The sequence below is a fragment of the Salvia splendens genome, chromosome 9 (assembly GCF_004379255.2).
Source record: "Salvia splendens isolate huo1 chromosome 9, SspV2, whole genome shotgun sequence".
Taxonomy (NCBI): Eukaryota; Viridiplantae; Streptophyta; class Magnoliopsida; order Lamiales; family Lamiaceae; genus Salvia; species Salvia splendens.
The window spans coordinates 11,273,478-11,293,544 of NC_056040.1; the positions used below are offsets into that span (position 1 = coordinate 11,273,478).

Genomic DNA, 20,067 nt, shown 5'->3' on the forward strand with positions numbered 1-20,067 from the left:
CGCCGAAATTCGGCAACGAGTAGTGGTTTTTTTAATTTTTAGGATTTTAATTATGTAATGTTTAATTTTATTTATCATTTGTAATATTTATTGTTGTTTTTAAATGAATTTTAATATTATGGAAATGTTATTGTTTAATTGAATTTTAAATTAATTGTGCTCGTCCTTGCGGAAGAGCACAGTTGTGGGTGTTGTGCTCTTGCCAGAGAGCAGGCATGAATAGTACCGCCCGGGCCCACAACCGTGCCGCTGGCAAGAGCACGGTTGTGAATGCTCTAAAGAACTTTATATCATCACAGATTAAAATTTAAAGTCAAACGCCCTTCCCCTTCCGCCCAATTTTATTTAAATTTAAAAGCCCCATAAATTATAGATGTCGAACCCAGTCCAAATTTCATTACTTTCAGAATTGTGAAATTTTATTATTTCAGAGAGGTATCAATTCATTCATAAATTGATGATTTACTATTAGTATTTAATTACCTGTCACAATTGTTCAATGTAATTCATTTATTTAGAATGTGTTATCTTTAATTCGTTTTTGTCTTCGTTTTGGTCCTTTGGAAAATACTAAACGTAACAATGACTCTGAAAAATCATTTTCGCTATTCCCTGAAAACTCATTCAAAGGAAAGAAAACAATAAATACTAATAGAAATACAGTGACAGAAATTTCATAAAAAAATAAAATACAATTAACGTTCATCGAGATGTTGACAAAGCATATATACTATTGGGCAAACCTTATCATATTAGTTTTTTTTATATGATAAAAAACAATTGGTCATCTTGTGACATATTCTGCACAATATATCTCATATATTGATCGTTTTGACAAAAGATAGTTGGATTTAATTATGTAGTTTATGACTGTTACAAATAATGAAATTTCGTCTGTGTAGCATTTCCAATTTACTCCAAAAGTTAACATAGTTCCAAGTTTAGATATGTCAAAAACAAAACAAAACAAAACAAAACAAAACAAAACTTATTGTGTTTGTGTTTAATTGAATAGATAGTTTGCATGTTAAAAATCTTGCTTACTGATTATAGATTTCAAACACCGAATTTGAGAAATTATCATCATATACTCATGACTCCAGGTATCTTAAATTAAAATTATGTAATTTCGTTTTTTCTTTCTGTTGCTAAGTCTTTTTGGCGGTAGAGTAGTATAGCTATTGATTGATTTGAAATCAAAGTAGTATACTTTTTTTTCGAAAATTAATCCGTGATTAAATTGACTAATAATCAGGCAATAATAAAGTACTAAGTCTATAGTCTCTTAAAAAAAGGAAATCTATGGATATGTTTTGTTAAATAACATATTTATTTATTACGCAATAAATCGTCACCCCGTCTTGTCGATCACAGTATATTATTCTGAAATTCCAACGTCTAAAACTAAAACTTCCACCATTTCGATCACGGCCGATCAAATCTGTCGACAGTCTTTGATCTTACTGGAAAAGGTACACATTTATTCTATTGTTTCAGCTTTTGCTTTAGATTATTATTAGTAGTATTTTGGATTTGTAAGGATCGCTTATTTGTAAAAAAAAATTGATGCTTATTGCTGCAATTCAGTTTCAATCGTTTAATCCTTTTTTTCTTTGAGTGAAATTGAGCAAAATCTTACTTGGATGGATGGTTTTATTGATCGGAAAATGTAAAATATTTTTGAATTTTTTAGCTGCGCAATCTGGAAATTTAAGCTGATTAAACTGGATTTACTGGAGCTTCTTTTATGGAAATGATTATTGGAGAAATCTATGGTGCTGGCAAATTTAAGGACGTGCTATTACCTATTAGCTATTACTTGGTGCATTTATTCATGTAAAAGAAACAAATAGAAAGTTCGTCGATGTTTAAATTCTGATGTTTTCTAAAATAATCTGATAAGAACCAGATTCTGTTCCTGCATCCGCAAAAAGAAAATGCAAAAAGGACAATGCCAGATATTTATCTCAGCAATTTATGCCATTAACGATGCTTAATCAATGCAAATTAATGACAATTAGCGGTCCGATAGATTATTTTATTGTGGTTGTAGTTTGTATGGGGCTGTGTGAATTCATGGGGATAGACAATGATCCTTCCAGCACGTGGCCTCCATGTCCCTGTTCTAATATTTTTGTAATGATTTTGAATTGTTTACACTTAATGGCGGAAAGAAAGTAAATATTAGTATGGATTCTTAATCATTTGTTTTGGAACTATTTTAGTTTTTACCAACAAGAAGATGTGATTTTCCATCTTGTTGGTTTCTTGCGGACTCAATTGGTTATCAGAAGTTAAAGAGAGTTATGCTGCTGGCTTATTACTTGATTTCCCCTTCAATTTGTGAGAGAGAAGAGTGGAAAATTTCGATTATCTGTGCTTATGTGATGATTATTGGGGAGTGTGTCTGTGATGTTGACTTCTTCAATCGAAGAGATTAAGATCGCAGAATCCCATTTTGTGTGATCATAGGTTGGGATTAGCATAATAGGGGCTATGAATGTGAGTCTTACTTGATGTGTGTGTTTGTGTGTGTGTGTGTGTTGCATATACAGCTCCAGCCCAGCCAGCCATGGCATTCCCGTGACAGGGACAAAAGGCTGGGGACCATAATTCAAAGAGGAAATAAGAAAAGGAGATTCATAAAATTAAAATCTTAAAGCAAGAGAATGCACTCTTATCCAACTCACCCCCTCCCTGTCCCCACCCTTTTCCCTCTCTTCCTTAATTAAAGGAAGATTTAAATTTGCTTCTTCTGCTGCTTGGTTTGTCTCTGTTATTTATTGATAGTTTCTACTTCCCCCATCTTTCTGCTGAGTTGTATGATGTCGAATGCAGAAAGTACATTTCTATTTGTTGGCTGAACCCAAATTCATCCTTCTGACTTCTGAGATCTCTATTCTTTCATCATGACTCAATCTTTTCTCTATCTATTTTCTCAGCTGTGTCATAATTCTGGCTGCAAATTTGTTGGCAGATTTTCAGGATGGTAAAGGTTCTCTTGTAAGAGGCATTGGTCCGAATTTTTGATAGATTAACTGGGATAAGTGAAAGCCAGACGGGTATTAAATTTAAGGTGGTCGACTAGTATGTGAAGGGGGCCGTCAATGTGGTCTAATTTGCACAATTTGGATGGATGTATATGAACCTGAGCAAGAGCAAGCGTTACAGAAGCAATCTGCTGCTGAGAGAACAAGACTACCACTGGTTTCAGCTGACAACAAGAATGGAGTCACTCCACTTGCCCAAACAAGAGAAGTTCATTCGAGGTATAGGTCACCTGTACCATCTTCACCCTCGAAACGCTGTTCTTCGCCAATATCCAGCAGGACATCCTCAACCTCAACGTTTTCAGCAGCAGCAAAGAGGGCTGTATCAGCTGAAAGAAATCGCCCCTCTCGACCATCATCACCTCGATCTCCATCAACCCCAATTCAGGATACAACTGCAGAATTGTTGTTGGCATCGAGAAAGGTAGCCGGCATTAAGATACCGGAGTCCTTATGGCCTTCCACAATGCGGAGCCTAAATGTTTCTTTCCAGTCTGATACATTTTCTGGTCCTATTAATAAGAAAGAAACACCAGCTTCTTATATGCCTGATCGAACTCTGAGGCAATCGTCAAATGTTGCTCATAGACAGGCTGAAGTTCCAGCTTCAAGAAAGCCTACACCTGAAAGGAAGCAGATTCCACTCAAAGGTAAGAATTCTTCTGCTCAATCTGAGAATTCTAAACCTGTTGATAGTTTGTATCCACGTATGGTGGATCAACATCGATGGCCAAGCACAACAGCTGGGAAAGTTCCCACTGCCCTGGATGATAAGAAAAGACCTACTTCTTCTCTTAGGAAGCCATCCCCTACACCTTCTCTTAGGAAGACATCCCTGGATAGGATCACTGTTTCAAGCAAAAGTATCGACCTGGCTGATATGAGAAGCAAAACTTCACCTTCATCCTGTTCGGAAACAGGTACACCTTCCCGCAGGAGAAAAGCTCCAGATAGCACCTCCATTCTTACTAGAAGTAACAGCGTTGCTGATAAGATCAGCAAAATTTCATCTTTATCCCGTCAAGAAACAGGTTCACCTTCCCCCAGGAGACTCTCACTGGATGGCACAGCTGGTCCTAATAGAAGTATCGACGTGGCTGACGAGACAAGCAGGCCCTCATCTCTATCCTATGGTGGAACAGGTGCACCTTCCCACAGGAGACTATCTCTGGATGTCAATGCTATGTTAAATAGAAGTATTGACATTCCAGATAAGAAAAGCAAATCTTCATTGTCTCCCCATTTGGAAAGTGGTACATCTTCACTGAAGAGACTATCTCCTGATGGCAATGCTTTTCAGAGTAGAAGTATAGATTTAGCTGATAAGACAAGCAGAACTTCATCTTCGTTCCATCCAGAAACAATTACCTCTTCAATCAGGTGGCCGTCTCTGGATGGAAGCCCTATTCCGAATCGAAGTATTGATTTGGTTGGTAGGACTACCAAAGCTTCATCTTCATCCCATACGGAAAGAGGTACACTTTCCCCCAGGATAGTATCTCTGGATAAGAAAAGTAAACCTTTGGTCAAATCTACAAATGATTTGTTAGTATCTCATGATGAGAGTGGAATAGCAACGGTCAATGGGTGTTTAGTTGATGATTGTTCACCACAGATTGATGATTCTTCAAGTTCATCAGATAAAACAAAAATGTCAAATGCTGCTGCTAAACATCTGGTTGTTCCAAATCTTGGATTGATATCTACTGTGTCTAGATGGATCAGTCCCTCTCGAGCAAAGGCTGTCAATTCTTCAAGAGGATCCAGCCCTGCTCGGATAAGACCATCCAGCCCCACCAGAAAACTTCAAAGTGCAGCTTCAGTTCTTAGTTTCATTACAGATATCAGACATGGAAAGAAGGCTGCAAATCACATTGAAGATGTCCATAACTTGCGTCTTTTATATAATAGACTCTTGCAATGGAGATATGCAAATGCTCAGAGTGATGATGCATTGCAATCCCAGAGAGTAAAAGTAGAGGTATGAGCTTATCTTGTGTCTATAGTTATGTCTTCATTTTAATTTTCCAGCTATTTATCTCTTCCATCGTCAGAACAAATTGTCCATTCTCTTAGATGCACAATTTCTGCATATTTTGAACCTTTTGGACCTCCATTTTGTATTTCTGTTCCTTTTCTATTAGCTATTTTTCATTTAAGCACACCATGCTTCTATACTCCATTGGACAAAGTAAGACATGCATATATAAATTTAATTTCTTCCCTCTTGTCTTATTTCATTTTTAACTTTTAACAAACTCCCAGAAATTATAAGCCCCTCTTTGATTTGGGTGATGCAGAGAGTGATGTGCAGTGTGTGGGTGGAAATCACTTCTCTTTGGGACTCAATAATGGAGAAAAGGATTGAGATTCAGAAATTAAAGCTCAAGTTGAAGCTTTACTCAGTTTTGGACAATCAAGTAATACTTCTCTTATTTTGACCATAATTCTGATGAACATAGATGCACCTTATTTTGATTCTTTTAGCTTCCTTAGTTGATATTACTCTCTTCCATTTTCTGAAACATTTCATCATATTCATTGTGTTTCCTAATTTCTGCTGTAAAACTAAACTAGCGTAGATGATATATTTCTCTTTATTTATCCCCAACATGAGATTATGTGTGATGCTACTAAGTATCCCGTCATCTCATGCTAGTCTATACGATGAAAAGGATTCATGCATTTTCTAATCCAAATACAACATGTCAGATCTGTGGTCTTAACGAGTGGGCATTGATTGAAACGGATCATATTAGCTCATTAACTTGGGCCATAGAGGATCTGCAAGCTAGCACGGTTCTTGTTCCAGTCATAAGAGGAGCAAGGGTATGTAGTGGAATACTTTGTATGGTAATTTACTGAAGAAAAATGAACAAGTACTTTTGTATAAGAGAAACAACTTGAGTAAATCTAAAATTTTCAGGGTAATATTAAAACAATTAAGGAGGCTGTATGCTCTGCTGTTGATGTGATGCAGGCAATGGGGTCCTCCTTATGTTCGGTACTTTTGAAGGTGACATGTTTTCTTCTAATTAATTTGCTCCTGTATCTAACTACAAGTTCCACTTAGTTGATCCAGTATGAGTAGACCTATTTTTGGCCAATCCATGTAGGTGCTTCTCACATCATATTCACATATCAATTTTCTGGATGTTACTAAGAGACCTTATTAGGAGTTGGTGCAAATTTTCAACTGAGCAACTCAAGGCTAACATCTGGAAGCACTCATTGCATACTGATTTCGATGTGGTTGAATTTTCTTAGCTTTGTTCTCATATACAAATAATAACATACTTACTCAAATATAGTTGCCTATATTTTGTGGATGGTGGCATGACCAATGAGTTTTTTTTTTGTGACTTATGACCTTAGAATGAGTATATTTTGTAAAATAAATACTTTGATCCTTGTAACTGTATTTAAATTGTAGGATCATCTTTATATTTTTATAGTATTTTTTTAGTTTTATTGACGTAGGCAGAGATCTCAAAATGTTTGTTCTACATTTCAGCATATCCTATAGCTTTGCTTGTTCTAGAGGTTTCGAAAGTATTCTGTTCCAAATTCTCAGAAACTTTTGTGTTTATTTTATTGAGGATGCTACATACATGGGGCAAAAAGAAAATAATGCATTTGATTCATTATCTTTTCATTCTGTTAGATGGGCCATGTGTCCCCATGTATAATTTGAGACGAAGTAATCATTTTATTAAGTAAATATACTTGCTCCGCTAGTAAATTAATCACCATGGTAAAAAGACAAACCTTGGCAAACTCATAGTTTACAACCACTTCAAAGTATTGTGTTCCAATCATGCAGGTTGACAAGATGAACTGCTTGGTGTCCGAACTTGCTGATGTAGTAATAGAGGGAAGAGCTATGTTTGATGAATATGAATCAATGTTGATCTCCATTGCTGAATTGCAGGTAAGAACAAGCACTGTGGTCAAAGGATTGAAATATTCCTGTTATCTTCCCTATTTGTGCTTTCTTGTGTAAAACCTTATGAGACTCAGTGGCACTTCCATCATACTCATGCTCATGCTCAGTTATTAAATAGTTCAGTTCGGGTGAATAAAAATATGAGGCTACCATATACGGAGTATAACTTTTATGTTTGATACTGTTTTCAATCTAGCTCCAAAGTGAGTATGATTTGGCATTTTGTTTTATGGTTCTTGTAAGTTTGAGCCAGGAAATAGCTGATTAGGTTGAACGTATTTGGCAGGTGGAAGAATACAGCCTCAGGAGCCATCTACTACAGATGAAACAAGCTTGGAGCAATGATGAAACGGCAATATATGGGTATTAAGACAGCTCCAAAGTTCTTGCATACGAGAAAGCAATGTAAGAACTTGAGCTTTTTGCGACTGTAAATGGATGTTTTGTTGCCCATTTTCTTGTCTCGCTTCAGTGTTATAGGTAGGTTAGAAAAAATAAGTTATATTTATTCTTTTTACCCTTCTGTTTAGGGCCTCCCCTCATCCTATGTAGTTTGTACTTTGTATTAACCTCCGAAAAGAATAGACACAAGTTGAAATGCAAGGAAAATTACAGAGGTATTCTGATGGTTCATTTATTTACAGAGGATGCTAAAACTTTTTATACAATTGAATTAGTTTTCTTATTAGGAACTCTACTTGGAACATTTGACAGCTTATATTGAAATATTTTCAGTTGTTTACTTGTTTGGTCTCTTTGTGTTCGAAATATGGAGATGCCTAGACTGGTCGATTTCTGTTTAATGCCTAGAACGCAATGATATCTTTGTAAAGGTGACGCTGAGCAATCACTGCAGATGTTTCAACTGCTTTCATCAGAGAACAGAGTTAGCTTGAATAGTGTAGTTGGTTTGATTCCGGTTTTCCTTCCATTTGGATCACACTCGAACCATGCATGGCTTCTGTGTGAACTCTGGTTTTGCTTCTAATTCCCCCGTCTACACGAGCTAGAGCTTGCTAGGACCCTCTTCGATGAATTACCCGAGAAAGCGATATGCCATTTTCATGTAGCTTTATTCGAATATGTCATTTACATCCAAACTAAAAATCAATTCCTCCAGTTCTATTTATCCAATTGCTATCTTCATTTCCAAGTGAATTTCTAGAAAGTATATTTCAAAAAGAAAAACAATTAAGTTTACTTGCAATGATGGAAAATTCAGCAGTGACCAAATGCTTACCATAAGAAAGAGAAACTTTACTTTTCCCAAGTTTATTACCCAACAACATCAACATACATAATTGTCACAAACAATTCCCAAACTCACAGTAAAGTGAGACAAATTGTGCTACTAAAGTCTACTGAGAAACTATAATGGCTGTTCATTGTCGTTTTTACTCAAGGCACACCATTCTTGTACAAGTTTTGCTCTGAACCTCTATACACAGACACGAGCATAGAATCATAAGAGGATAAAGTTTAAAGCTACCTGATCATTTCACTTCGTGAGGATACAAAATCGCCTAATTGCACTCAAACACTAGCTGAAACCTCATTTGCTACGGCATCATCCTTTTTCTTTGGTGGTTCTTGAGACTTCTGTACAACGACCTTGTTTGGCACCAACACGATGAAGATGTTTCTGTCCTTGAAACTTTTGGCTTCCTCAACTGCCAGCTGTGAAGATAACAAGTTATTAAAACCTACCATTGTCGAATATATACACACAAAGACACACCTAAAACACCAGCATGAGCTATCCATTTCATACAGAGAAATTAAATCAATAGCTAAGCAGCAATGAAGCTAACTTCATTAATGAGTTCTTATCACAAATTCTACTGAGTAACTTTCACTTCGAGCTAATATTCAGTCTATTTCAATATGAAACAGTCTATGGTCACAAATTGCTGGATAAGTAATAGTATCAAATTCACTAAAATCAAAGAGGGTCACTGGTTGTACCTCCCCAACGTCAGCCTGAAACCGTCTGACAAGCTCAATAGCATTATTTCTGAATTCGTTTTCACGCCCCTTCAAATTCACCATGATTTTGACCTGCAGGAATGATGTTGAATTTTCAAAATATGATCCTGCAATAATTAGAGTTTCATTTGCTTTTCTCAGAAAAAGAAATTGAAGCAACCTTGTCTCCATCAGCCAAAAATCTCTTTGCTGCCCTCAAACGCACGGAATAGTCATGAACATCAATGTTATAACTGCCAAAGGTAGGAGAAGGTAACTAAAATCGAGATGCCAAAAAGTAGATAGGTAGATAAAGAGACTCAAGGTCCATGGTTTAACATCTTCTAAACTATGAGATGTAACAGAGTTCATCATCCAGGCATATGTTTACTGCAGGTTTGCATCAAAGAAAATAAAATGATGAAATCTGTGTGCAGGTACAAGATATTAGCAAGTAAACTTTTATCATGGGCCTTTATTCGAAAGAGTGTTGGCAAAATCCATTTCTATGATTCTATCTACAAAATTTGAACTACTCCACTATTTAAAGCGTCACAAAGTTGTAAAGAACTACATAACTGAATTAAGAATTGGTGGAAAAATGATAATGAACAGAATTAAAGCTAAAGCTCTTGACACTTGCATAATGTAAACTGGTGTAGCGAGATCACTTACCCCATCTTTAGTTCCTTCATATCCATGCGGCTAGCTGCCATTCACATCAGCACTTTAGAAACCCAATGTCCCAATTGCTCATGACTAATGCAAAAACAGAATAAACCCAAAACAAGAAAACATCTTTACCCAAGCTTTTCTTCTGCTGATCTCGCTTCTTCTTCTGCTGCTCATACTTATATTTACTGCACGAATAAATAAACAAATATGTAAGCACAAATCAGCCCATCATAATTAGCTGAAACAACATCTGCTTTCTGACATAAAACAAGACCACGATGGCGTCAGTCTATTCAATGAAATGCTATATTATGGATTGAATATAAAATCCTAATATCCCGGTTACAGTCAGATGCATTTTCCCAAGCAAACACATCGATGATTAACTTGAGAGAATTGTTCAAGATCATCCTTAACAAAAGATAGTAAAAAACAAGGGGCAACAAATGTCTTACTTGTAATCCATAATTCTAACAACTGGAGGCTCTGCGTCCGGAGACAATATCACCTAACAAGATACAAATCCAAAACAAGGAGAAACATCAGACCCTAGCCTTATACTTGTGATTGATTCATTACCATTACATTTTTATCCTAGAGAGACACAATTTATCATGAAATGAATTATTAAAAATGAAATCTTGAACTCCCACAATATGAACCATAGCTATGAAAGTATGGAGGGAGGCAGAGGAACAAATTCAGCAAGAAAGTATTGAAAAGGATACAAAATAGACCAATAAATAAGCATACCAAGTCAAGCTCAGCATCCTCAGCCATTTGAAAAGCCTGAGCTTTTGTTACTACTCCAACCTAATCAAGATCACAATTTTCAATCAAACTAAACCTTCCTCCATAAACACACTTACCACACACACTCACCATCTTCTGCTGCTGATCAATAAGCCTAACAGTATCCGACCTATTCCAAACCACAAAGATTGAACACCACACATTAAAAAATAAAAATAAAAACCAAATCTTTATCCCGGGACCACGCAAATTCACAACTCACTTAACCGAAGAGAAGTCTAGGGCTTCATCCTCCGGGGGCTTGGACCTCCGAGGCGCGCCTCCTCCTCCGCCGCCGCCGCCGCCGTAGCGGGCGGAGATAGTGGTGCGAATTGAGGGGCAAGGGGCGGTTTTGGGGCTGAGGATGCGGACGGAAAAGGTGTGGAGGTGGATGGAAGAGGGTTTGAAGGATTTGGGCAGTTGGGATGTACAGGGATGATGGAAGGTGCTGGTCAGACCAGCCATGGCGGGAGGGTTGAGCAGTGGAGGTGTTGAAGTTTTAAGCCCACCAACGCATGCAGGAGTCGATTATCATCTTATCCATAAAATTTTTGAGAGATTTTTTGAACTCAGCTTTTGATATTCTTATTTTATGCTTAGATCGAAAAATTAGAAGTAGTAGCGTCCCTATCGAACAATTTAAAAGGGATCAACTTAACATCTCATTACTTCGAACAATTTAAAAGGGATCAACTTAACATCTCATTACTTCAAATTCAAGGGGCAAATTTAACATCTCATCACTTCAAATTCAAGGGATGTGGTCGAATGATATAAAACTCGTTTATTTTAACTAAGCAAATGGTTAAAGGATCGTTCTCTACCTTTGAATATTAAATTCTTAGAACAATTGTCCCACCTATCGAGATGTCTACAAATCAGCATAAGAAATAGTTATTCGGCCCATTATGGAATACCCTTGATAATAGCAAAAAAAACATCTCACCCCTCAAGTATTAGGTCAAGGATTTGGATTCCAAAATGTAATAGATCTGATCACCTATCACTTAGTATACCAATATGTTGGTATGAATGATACTTGACAATTTAAAAGGAGCCAATTTAAATGAGAAAATAGTAAAAAGTAAAACAAATCTAAGGTACTCGATCGACTCACTCGTCACAACCCAATTGATAGTATTATCGGAGAAAAATCAATATGAAAAAATTAAAATTACAACCTAGATGAATAAACCAACTATACATGAGAATGAAACCTTAAATTAAACCAATAGTATTATATGTTCGAGCATAGTTCGTTAATTTACTCAACGTGATTTTATTTTGTTACAATATACTATACTTACACCTCACATTTTTCAATATAGTATCTAGATTATGTAAATCATGTTCGACATTTTATGTATATAGTAGTAATTCTTTATTATTCACTACATTAGTATAATCGAACCGCTGTGGTCCAATTTTTCAATTAAAAGATAATATAAATAGCCGTGGTGTACTTTATTGCCTAATTCATCTTTTTATTATTACAGGGATTTTCTTATCTAAAGATGGCTACTTTCCATTCATATTTCTTTACCTAAAAACACAAAATAAAAAGATGGGATGAAATCCAATGCCACAGAGCAGCAACAAAACCTCAATAACACAAACATCCATAACGCCACTGCATATACCGAAATTTATAGTATTGCAAATTTGGTAATATACTCTTTAGGATGTATATTTAATTTTATTTTTTTGGCATTTTTATGATTCATCATTCATGTCATGTGTGAAAAATGGACCTAATTTTACACAAGAGTTTGATATGCTAAAATAGTGAAATTGCCGGTTTTCCGAAAATGCCCTCCAAAAAACCAACCCAATCTTTCACTACAAATAAGGGTTTTTCTGTGTGCATATATAAACACACCACCTCACGCCATTGCACTCTCCTTTTCTCCCAAATAGAGAGAGGAAACGCAATCTCTCTCTCTAAAAATCCCTCTCCCATCTTTCCTTTTTTCGCCCATATCTTCACGTTTCACGTATATATACGTGACAATACAAAATATCTGTATATCACACATATATAGATACCTCTTCCAAACCTTTTGCGGCGGATTCAACTGTTCGGTGGATTTTGATTTGCGAGTTATGCAGGCTGATCAGACAGTTTTAAGCTTGAGACCAGGTGGCGGCACGCGCGGCGGAAGCAAAGCATTCGTCCCACGCTTTGATTCGTCTGCGGCGCCGAATTCCGATCTGCCCGTGCTGCGTCCTCATGGCGGCGGTGCTGCTTCTTCTCTCAAGGTAGATGCTTTCTTTTTGCAATCCGATGTCAGATCTAGGTTTTCTTGATTTGTTTTGGGATCTTTTTTGTTGATTTATTAATTTACCACGTTGTGGTGCATCTGCAGCTTTACGCGTGATGATTAGTCTACTGTGCTGTTGTCATAGTGGTTTTTTCCCGATTTGGAATGAGTGTCGTTTATTGTTGTTGTATCTAATCTGTCGGTACTTTTTTTAAGAACTTTTAGATTTCGGCATTAGCTGATTGAATGGTTTAGGCTAAATATATTATCTTTATTCTTTAAATTATTAGAAACGGTTTACATTGGATGCTTGTTATAGGGTTTTCAATTAATTTCCTCTTAGGTTAATTATACTGGTTTTTTTTTTTGTTGTGTTAAGGAATCTCATAACGGCTTTTATTTTTTTTCTTGAAAGTTTAGATATTTCAACAAAGAGAATAAAGTCGTTTTTGCATTTTCATATTAAAAACATATAGGTTGTTTAGAATGTGTCATATTCTATACACGTGCTGATCTTTGGCTTTTCTCTCAAGGTAAGTAATTTCTGTAATTTAGAATGTAGATATACGGGCATAAACAATCCATAACTGAAGGCCCATGTTTCCACTAACTTAGTGTATGTATATTACCAGCGTCTTGTTGTGTAATTGGAATTCCTTTACAATAATCAGATTGTGCAAGCATTTTTTGTTGCAGCACTCTATTTTTTGAGGGACTGAGTAATCCTCGTTGATTTTTGTGTGATTGGACTTTCTGAGCAGTTACATGTATGCTTATTTTGGAAGGGCCAAATTGATTCCTTTTACAACCATCAGTTTGGGCAAGCATTTATCTTGTTACAAAACTCTGTTTTTGAGAAACTGAGTCATCCTTGTTGATTTTTGTGTTTCCCAGCTTGTGACATTGAATTTTTTGGGAAAGCACCTCTCATACTCTGACCTCTGTGGCATCTTGCTATCATTGTACCTTGAGTTAGCTACTAGAGATGTAATTCAACATATGATAGATCTTTCTTGTATTACCTTTCTGTATTATTTGTCACTCAGTCCAAGTCCAACTCCAACTCCATAATGTTATTTGTTCATCTGTGTTATTTGGTTTAGTTGTTTCCCTGTGCATTATTCTCTCGGTTCTCTTAAAAGGCAATTCTCTATGTGAGCTAACTGGCAGTTCAGAAAAAATTCTAGGAAAATAGGAAATTATCATGTACTTGTATGCTAGTTTTAACTGTCTTTTGCTATGTATTACAGACTGGAGAATCTCGATTTGAGGGTCATGAGCGGATCCGTTACACTAGAGATCTGTTACTTAAGCTAAGGGAGGTAAGGCTTCTTTTTGTTGCCCTTATTCTTTAGTAAATAAACCCTTGATAGGTTGTGATGATTTATAATAAACACATTTTGCGTGTTCATCCTTTCATTTCAACATTTAGTACGAGATGTAGCATCTACTATCTAAAAATTTTAAAGGAAAATAATTTTCCATCTCTTCCAGGTTCTTTACATGTCCACTATTGTCCTTACATGCTTTTAGGTCTTTCATTACCTATTTAGAGATGGAGATGTTCACCATTTGATGGATTTTTGTTGATATATGATCTAGCTTATTTGAAGCAAAGCATGGTAGTGATTTTCTGTATTAATAGCAGCGGTTTGCTTTTTGCTTGATATTCTTCTATAGGTGGTAACCACCATCCCAGAGAAAATTTTGAAAGTTAAACAAGAAGTTGAAGCTGAGTTTGGTACAGATATCAGCTGGAGTCGTGGAGAAAGCAATGTAAGTTCCATAGAAATCTTATAATCACTTGACATTATTTGATACTTCCTACTCCTAGATAGTTTAGTTACCATTCATTTTTTAGCTCTGGGCATTTGTTTGCATTGATGACTTTACAATTCCTTGTTATATACTTTTTTCTATAGGTTTCAGATCAGCTCCAGAGCCGTTTCTCTGAGCTGGACAACCGTGACTGGCGTAATCGTTCTACACAGTTGCCTGCTCCTGCAGAGGAGAGATCCTGGGAGTCAGTAAGAGACAGGGACCATCCTGGAAGGTGGCAACAAGATGCTAACCAGTACAATAAGCAAGATCAAACTAACTCACAGTATGCCAGATCACAGATATCTTCAAACCAAGGGGTAAGTTACCTCTGATAATTTACTGTGTATTTGTATGCTAATACAATAAATACACTGTTTGTGATCTAATCCTGACCTGGTCTGAAATTGTATCTAGATATTGAAGTCCTTTACCAGGATAACAAGCTCATATTTGTAATAATGTGATCTTGGCTGCACACTTTTGGGTTGTGTATCTAATATGTCGATCTGTCATGTATACCCTAGGCCTTCTTATACTACCCAAGCTTTTTGGTTAAAATTCCTAAAGGATCCTGGGAATCTTCCCTATTTTCTCCTTTCCTTCTATTTCCTTTCATTAAGCCCCAGTTATTTATGCTGGGTGTGACGATAGAGAAAAAGAGAGGTCATGCTAGTCATAATTAGAGCATATACTTTACCATTGTTTGTGGTTCTTTCTGAAGTTATTGAGTGTATTTTTGTGCTGTGTCTGTAACAGGTTGTACAGACTCTAATCAAGGCTGATGCACCATGGTCTGCTCGAAGGGGTAATCTATCTGAGGAGGAACGTGTTCTGAAAACAGTGAAGGGGTAAAACCTATTTTGTTAATGTTATTTCTGATGCCCATACACTGCCTTGTTTTATTAGAAGTTTTTCTTCTGCTCTTGCCTATGTTGGTTCTGCTATATATCTTTTAGAGTGTTCTTTATGCAGTCCTACATTCTTACCCATATTGTTTGTCAATGTTTTGCTTTGAGATACTATACGGGAAATACCATAAACTGGAGTCTTGCGTTGGATTATTGAATTGACTAGCCGACACAGTCTTTTGGATTGTTGATTATTTCAGTTTGCAGATGCTATAGTGTAGGATGATGCTGACTTCTTGTTATGTATAAGTTGTGCTTATCACTGTGTCTTCCATGCAGGATATTGAACAAGCTGACTCCTGAGAAATTTGATCTTCTGAAGGATCAATTAATAGACTCTGGGATAACAACAGCTGATATTTTAAAGGTGAAAGATCCTGGAGAATAGATTTCTGGTTGTTTTGATATACATCCCATTGGTCTTCAATCTTGATACACCATAATTGGTTTGTTTCTAAGAGCTTTTATTATTTTGTCATCAGGGTGTTATCTCCTTGATATTTGACAAGGCTGTGTTGGAGCCGACATTTTGCCCCATGTATGCTTTGCTCTGTTCGGACCTCAATGCAAAGCTTCCTCCATTCCCATCAGATGTGCCCGGTGGCAAAGAGTTTACATTTAAGCGAATTCTCTTGAACATTTGCCAGGAGGCATTTGAAGGTGCTAACAAATTGAGGGAAGAGGTCAAACAAATGACTGCTGAGCTAGAATCTGAGAAAAGGGACAAGGAGAGGCTAAACAAACTTCGTACGCTTGGAAATATCCGCTTAATTGGAGAACTTCTGAAACAGAAGATGGTTCCTGAGAGGATTGTTCATCACATAGTTCAGGTTCTCTTTTCCTATCTCATCTTGTGTGCGCCATTGCTGTTCGTTTTATGGCATAAGTTGATCTTATTCCTCTTTGCTTATGCGTGACATGAAATTTTTTTGAGCAGGAACTCCTGGGACAGGACAGTTCAAGTTGTCCAGAAGAGGAGAATGTTGAGGCCATATGTCAGTTCTTCAGCACAATTGGGAAACAGCTTGATGAGAACCAAAAATCAAGGCGTATCAATGATACATATTTCAGTCGCTTGAAGGAGTTGGGAGCACACCCTCAGCTGGCTGCACGACTTAGGTTTATGATACGCAATGTTCTAGATACGCGTGCAAACAACTGGGTACCAAGACGTGAAGAGGTAGCATTCATAGCCTATTATTTTTTCTTCGTACATATTTTCCGTGGTTATATTTTTGTGTTTATGTGTTGTTATTTTCAAGGTAAAAGCCAAAACCATTACCGAGATTCACACGGAAGCTGAGAAGAATATGGGGTTACGCCCAGGTGCCACTGCTGGCATGAGAAACAGCAGAGTAATGGCTGGGGGTCAAGGGGGTCTCTCTCCTACTGGCTTTCCAATGAACCGGCCTGGTACAGGTGGTATGATGCCAGGGATGCCGGGAGTAAGGAAAATGCCAGGGATGCCGGGAATTGGTAATGACAATTGGGAGGTTCCTAGATCTCGAAATATGCCAAGAGGTGATGGTTCAATGGCTCAGACTCCTGCTCGTGCTCAGCCTCAACTGCCAGGGAAGACACCTTCGGTTAACCCACAATTCCTACCTCAAGGTACTGGTGGTTTCATGGGTAGCAAAACTAGTGCTCTCATGCAGGGTATGGGTGTGCCTGCTCGAGCTCCTACTGTTGAACCTGTATCTGAAGCACCTGCGTCAGTTAGACAGGCTCCAGCTCCAGTTGCTGACAAGCCATTGCCTCCAACTGCGAAATTGAGTCTTGACGAGTTCACGAGAAAGACGAAATCGCTGATGGAGGAATACTTTAGCATCAAACTTCTCGATGAAGCATTGGAATGTGTTCTAGAACTGAAGTCCCCAGCTTATCATTCTGACATGGTCAAAGAAGCTATATCACTCGCATTGGAGAAAGCACCCCCATGCGTCGAACCAGTCTCTAAACTCATGGTCTACTTGTTTGAAAAGAAGGTTGTTAATGCTGATGACATTGGAACAGGGTGTCTCAGCTACGCAGCGCTACTGGAAGATCTTGCCATTGATTTACCAAAAGCTCCGGCTAATTTTGGTGAAATTATTGGGAAACTTGTGTTGGCAGGGGCACTTGACTTCAATGTCGTGAAGGAGATGGTGGCAAAGGTGGGCGATGACTACTTCCAAAAGGCCGTCTTTGCTGCTGTTATGAAGACTGTGAGTAACGACTCGGCTGGGAAGCAGTTGCTGAATGCGCAGGCGTCTGAGGTTGCCGCCTGTGAGAGCCTGTTCTAGACCTCATGCCTTGTTTCGGGAGCAACGCGACTTGCAACCTCACAGCCAAAATATGCAAGTGATGTTGGTTGGCTGGATATTTTTGCTGGAGGTGGTAATAGTGTATTAATAGAGAGGAAAAGATTAGTTTTTAAAAAAAGAGATTTTGGTTACGCATTGTGGCTAATCAAGGCCATAATCGCTGGAGAATGGGATTTGAGAGTCCTCTTGTTTTGTATTAGTTCGTCATGTTAAGTTTTGTGAGATCATAATTTAATTTTAATCCAAGATATTTTCCTTGCCATGGTTTCTTTTGTCATTGGAGCTTAATAGTAGTATATTTAATTTGATGGATTAAATAAAGTTGGAAGTTTATTAATGGAACTTGATAACAATATCAAAACTCCCAAACCCAGTCAAAAGCTTCTCGCGCACGAGTACAAACTCTCATCAACTCAAACCATCCTCATTGATTCATCAACCACAAATATACGAAACCAAGCATGAAGCATATGAGTACCAAATTCTCTCTCCTACAACTTCTTCCATGAGAATCATAAACTCTTCAACCTTTACACCCAAATTTCACCCCCAAACTTGAGATATTGATATTCTCTACAAAACTCAACACTCTATGATTAGTATACTTCTAATTTGGGGTTCATTAAATTTTAGTTCGAGCTTTATATTTTTGTATTTGTTTAATTTTAAGATTAAAAAACATAAAAAAAACACTTTCAATTTAAAAATGTGTAGAATATTTATTCTTTAGTAATACCAAATTCTAATCCATATACTAGGAGTAATAAGTCGAGCGTATATATAAGTTCCATGCTGGGTTTTCTTCATTGGTTCCTTTCTGATATGCAAAAGAGAGTCGAACCAACCATAGGTCCTTAGTTAATATAAATAGAAATCTTGTTATCTTAAATCATTAAGCAATAATAAAAATCCTTATGTACCTTTGTTTTCTTTCGTTCCTTTTCATTCAAAAAACCATCACCACCAGCCATCGTATAACTTGAGAGTTCTTTCTTTTTTTGGTAAAACATGTTAATTGAATTCTATTTTAATGAAGAAGATTAGATTTATTCCGAATGGGGGAGTGACGCACAAGGGTTATGCGTCGTTATTAATGAAACGCACAACCCTTATGCGTCTTTGGTTAATGACGCACAAGGGTTATGCGTCGTTCAACGACGCATAAGGGTTATGCGTCTTACCCTAATGACGCATAACCCTTTTGCGTCACACTGGTTAGTATTCCCGCCTATCACGCGGGTGACCCGGGTTCGATCCCCGGCAACGGTGCATTTTTTTAAGTGATTAGTATTTGATAAAAATGAGTTATTCTAAACATTTGTTTTTGGCAAATACATTTTTTGGCAAATACATATTGCTTTTTGCAATCATCAAATCAATATATATATATATATATATATATATATATATATAGGGGAGCGTTATTCTCCTTTTCACATGTTAGATATTTTTTCCTTCTTAATATTACGCGTTAGATCTAAGGCATCAACAGATCAGATTGATTTTATAAAACTGGTTCCGTGTTGCATTATAGAAGGTGGTTGTATGCATTACAGAGTTATTATTGACATTTGACGGAAAAGTAACTGCCACATTTTGGTATCTGCGAATAATGCACCACATGGTCACGAGTAATGCATATAATTGACTATATAATGCACAAATTGTTGTTATTGACGTATGTGCATTATTTGGTTTAGGTAGTGCATTATGTAGCTGTTAATTGTTATTATCTCAGTATATTATGCATTATTAGATGTATTGTGTATATGGGTTAATCAACGGATTGAAGATTACATACATGTATTTAGTAATGTCTACGTACTATACCCTAGCCCCTAAGCTTATTAAACCCTTAGGGGAAACAAGAAACGTGTGTCAAACATCATAACATGGTACATCTTATTCGTATGCATTGCAGTTCACATATTGTGCATTATATAGTTAATAACATCCATTACTCGTGACAATTTGGTGATTTATTCGTATCGTTTTATAAATTGTTATTAATGCGTACGTACTATACCCTAGCCCCTAAGCTTATTAAACCCTTAGGGGAAACAAGAAACGTGTGTCAAACATAATAACACATCACATCTTGTTCGTATGCATTGCAGTTCACATATTGTGCATTATATAGTCAATTATATGCATTACTCGTGACCATGTGGTGCATTATTCGCAGATACCAAAATGTGGCAGTTACTTTTCCGTCAAATGTCAATAATAACTCTGTAATGCATACAACCACCTTCTATAATGCAACACGGAACCAGTTTTATAAAATCAATCTGATCTGTTGATGCCTTAGATCTAACGCGTAATATTAAGAAGGAAAAAATATCT

The 20,067-nt window shown here is 36.9% G+C and overlaps 3 protein-coding genes across 5 annotated transcripts; 2 read left to right on the forward strand and 1 right to left on the reverse strand.

Annotated features, from left to right (window-relative positions):
• The first annotated feature begins 1,350 nt into the window (after window positions 1-1,350).
• LOC121749637 (AUGMIN subunit 8-like) lies at window positions 1,351-7,616 on the forward strand. 3 transcript variants are annotated; one of them, XM_042144220.1, is made up of 7 exons: window positions 1,351-1,472; window positions 2,978-5,031; window positions 5,351-5,470; window positions 5,763-5,879; window positions 5,977-6,066; window positions 6,874-6,981; window positions 7,283-7,616. In XM_042144220.1, the coding sequence occupies exons 2-7, from the start codon at window positions 3,133-3,135 to the stop codon at window positions 7,364-7,366; spliced, it is 2,418 nt and encodes an 805-aa protein (XP_042000154.1). In that variant the 5' UTR covers window positions 1,351-1,472; window positions 2,978-3,132; the 3' UTR covers window positions 7,367-7,616. The 3 variants fall into 3 exon arrangements, 2 of the variants coding, with proteins under 2 accessions (XP_042000154.1, XP_042000153.1); XR_006039657.1 differs by lacking the exon at window positions 7,283-7,616 and adding an exon at window positions 6,167-6,302 and having other exon boundaries at window positions 1,416-1,472; window positions 2,943-5,031; XM_042144219.1 differs by having other exon boundaries at window positions 1,418-1,472; window positions 2,943-5,031.
• A 616-nt stretch (window positions 7,617-8,232) lies between these two features.
• Window positions 8,233-11,040, reverse strand: LOC121748651 (translation initiation factor IF3-4, chloroplastic-like). Its single transcript, XM_042143125.1, has 9 exons — window positions 10,652-11,040; window positions 10,519-10,558; window positions 10,390-10,449; window positions 10,092-10,144; window positions 9,766-9,821; window positions 9,637-9,670; window positions 9,143-9,215; window positions 8,962-9,054; window positions 8,233-8,673 (listed from the first exon to the last, which is right to left on the reverse strand). The coding sequence occupies exons 1-9, from the start codon at window positions 10,891-10,893 to the stop codon at window positions 8,530-8,532; spliced, it is 795 nt and encodes a 264-aa protein (XP_041999059.1). The 5' UTR covers window positions 10,894-11,040; the 3' UTR covers window positions 8,233-8,529.
• A 1,275-nt stretch (window positions 11,041-12,315) lies between these two features.
• On the forward strand, window positions 12,316-17,983 carry LOC121748369 (eukaryotic translation initiation factor-like). The gene is made up of 9 exons (XM_042142678.1): window positions 12,316-12,687; window positions 13,940-14,011; window positions 14,370-14,465; window positions 14,612-14,827; window positions 15,267-15,358; window positions 15,698-15,785; window positions 15,901-16,248; window positions 16,356-16,598; window positions 16,681-17,983. The coding sequence occupies exons 1-9, from the start codon at window positions 12,532-12,534 to the stop codon at window positions 17,698-17,700; spliced, it is 2,331 nt and encodes a 776-aa protein (XP_041998612.1). The 5' UTR covers window positions 12,316-12,531; the 3' UTR covers window positions 17,701-17,983.
• The last annotated feature ends 2,084 nt before the right edge of the window (window positions 17,984-20,067 follow it).

Coding starts and splice junctions, on each gene's coding strand:
- LOC121748369 (XM_042142678.1), top strand. CDS start 12,532: ATGCAGGCTGATCAGACAGTTTTAAGCTTGAGACCAGGTGGCGGCACG. Junction 12,688..13,939: donor GTGCTGCTTCTTCTCTCAAG/GTAGATGCTTTC, acceptor TATGTATTACAG/ACTGGAGAATCTCGATTTGA. Junction 16,249..16,355: donor TTGTTCATCACATAGTTCAG/GTTCTCTTTTCC, acceptor TTTTTTGAGCAG/GAACTCCTGGGACAGGACAG.
- LOC121749637 (XM_042144220.1), top strand. CDS start 3,133: ATGGATGTATATGAACCTGAGCAAGAGCAAGCGTTACAGAAGCAATCT. Junction 5,032..5,350: donor CCCAGAGAGTAAAAGTAGAG/GTATGAGCTTAT, acceptor TGGGTGATGCAG/AGAGTGATGTGCAGTGTGTG. Junction 5,880..5,976: donor CAGTCATAAGAGGAGCAAGG/GTATGTAGTGGA, acceptor TAAAATTTTCAG/GGTAATATTAAAACAATTAA.
- LOC121748651 (XM_042143125.1), bottom strand. CDS start 10,893: ATGGCTGGTCTGACCAGCACCTTCCATCATCCCTGTACATCCCAACTG. Junction 9,055..9,142: donor TTTTGGCTGATGGAGACAAG/GTTGCTTCAATT, acceptor TCATTCCTGCAG/GTCAAAATCATGGTGAATTT. Junction 8,674..8,961: donor TTCAGGCTGACGTTGGGGAG/GTACAACCAGTG, acceptor TTATCTTCACAG/CTGGCAGTTGAGGAAGCCAA.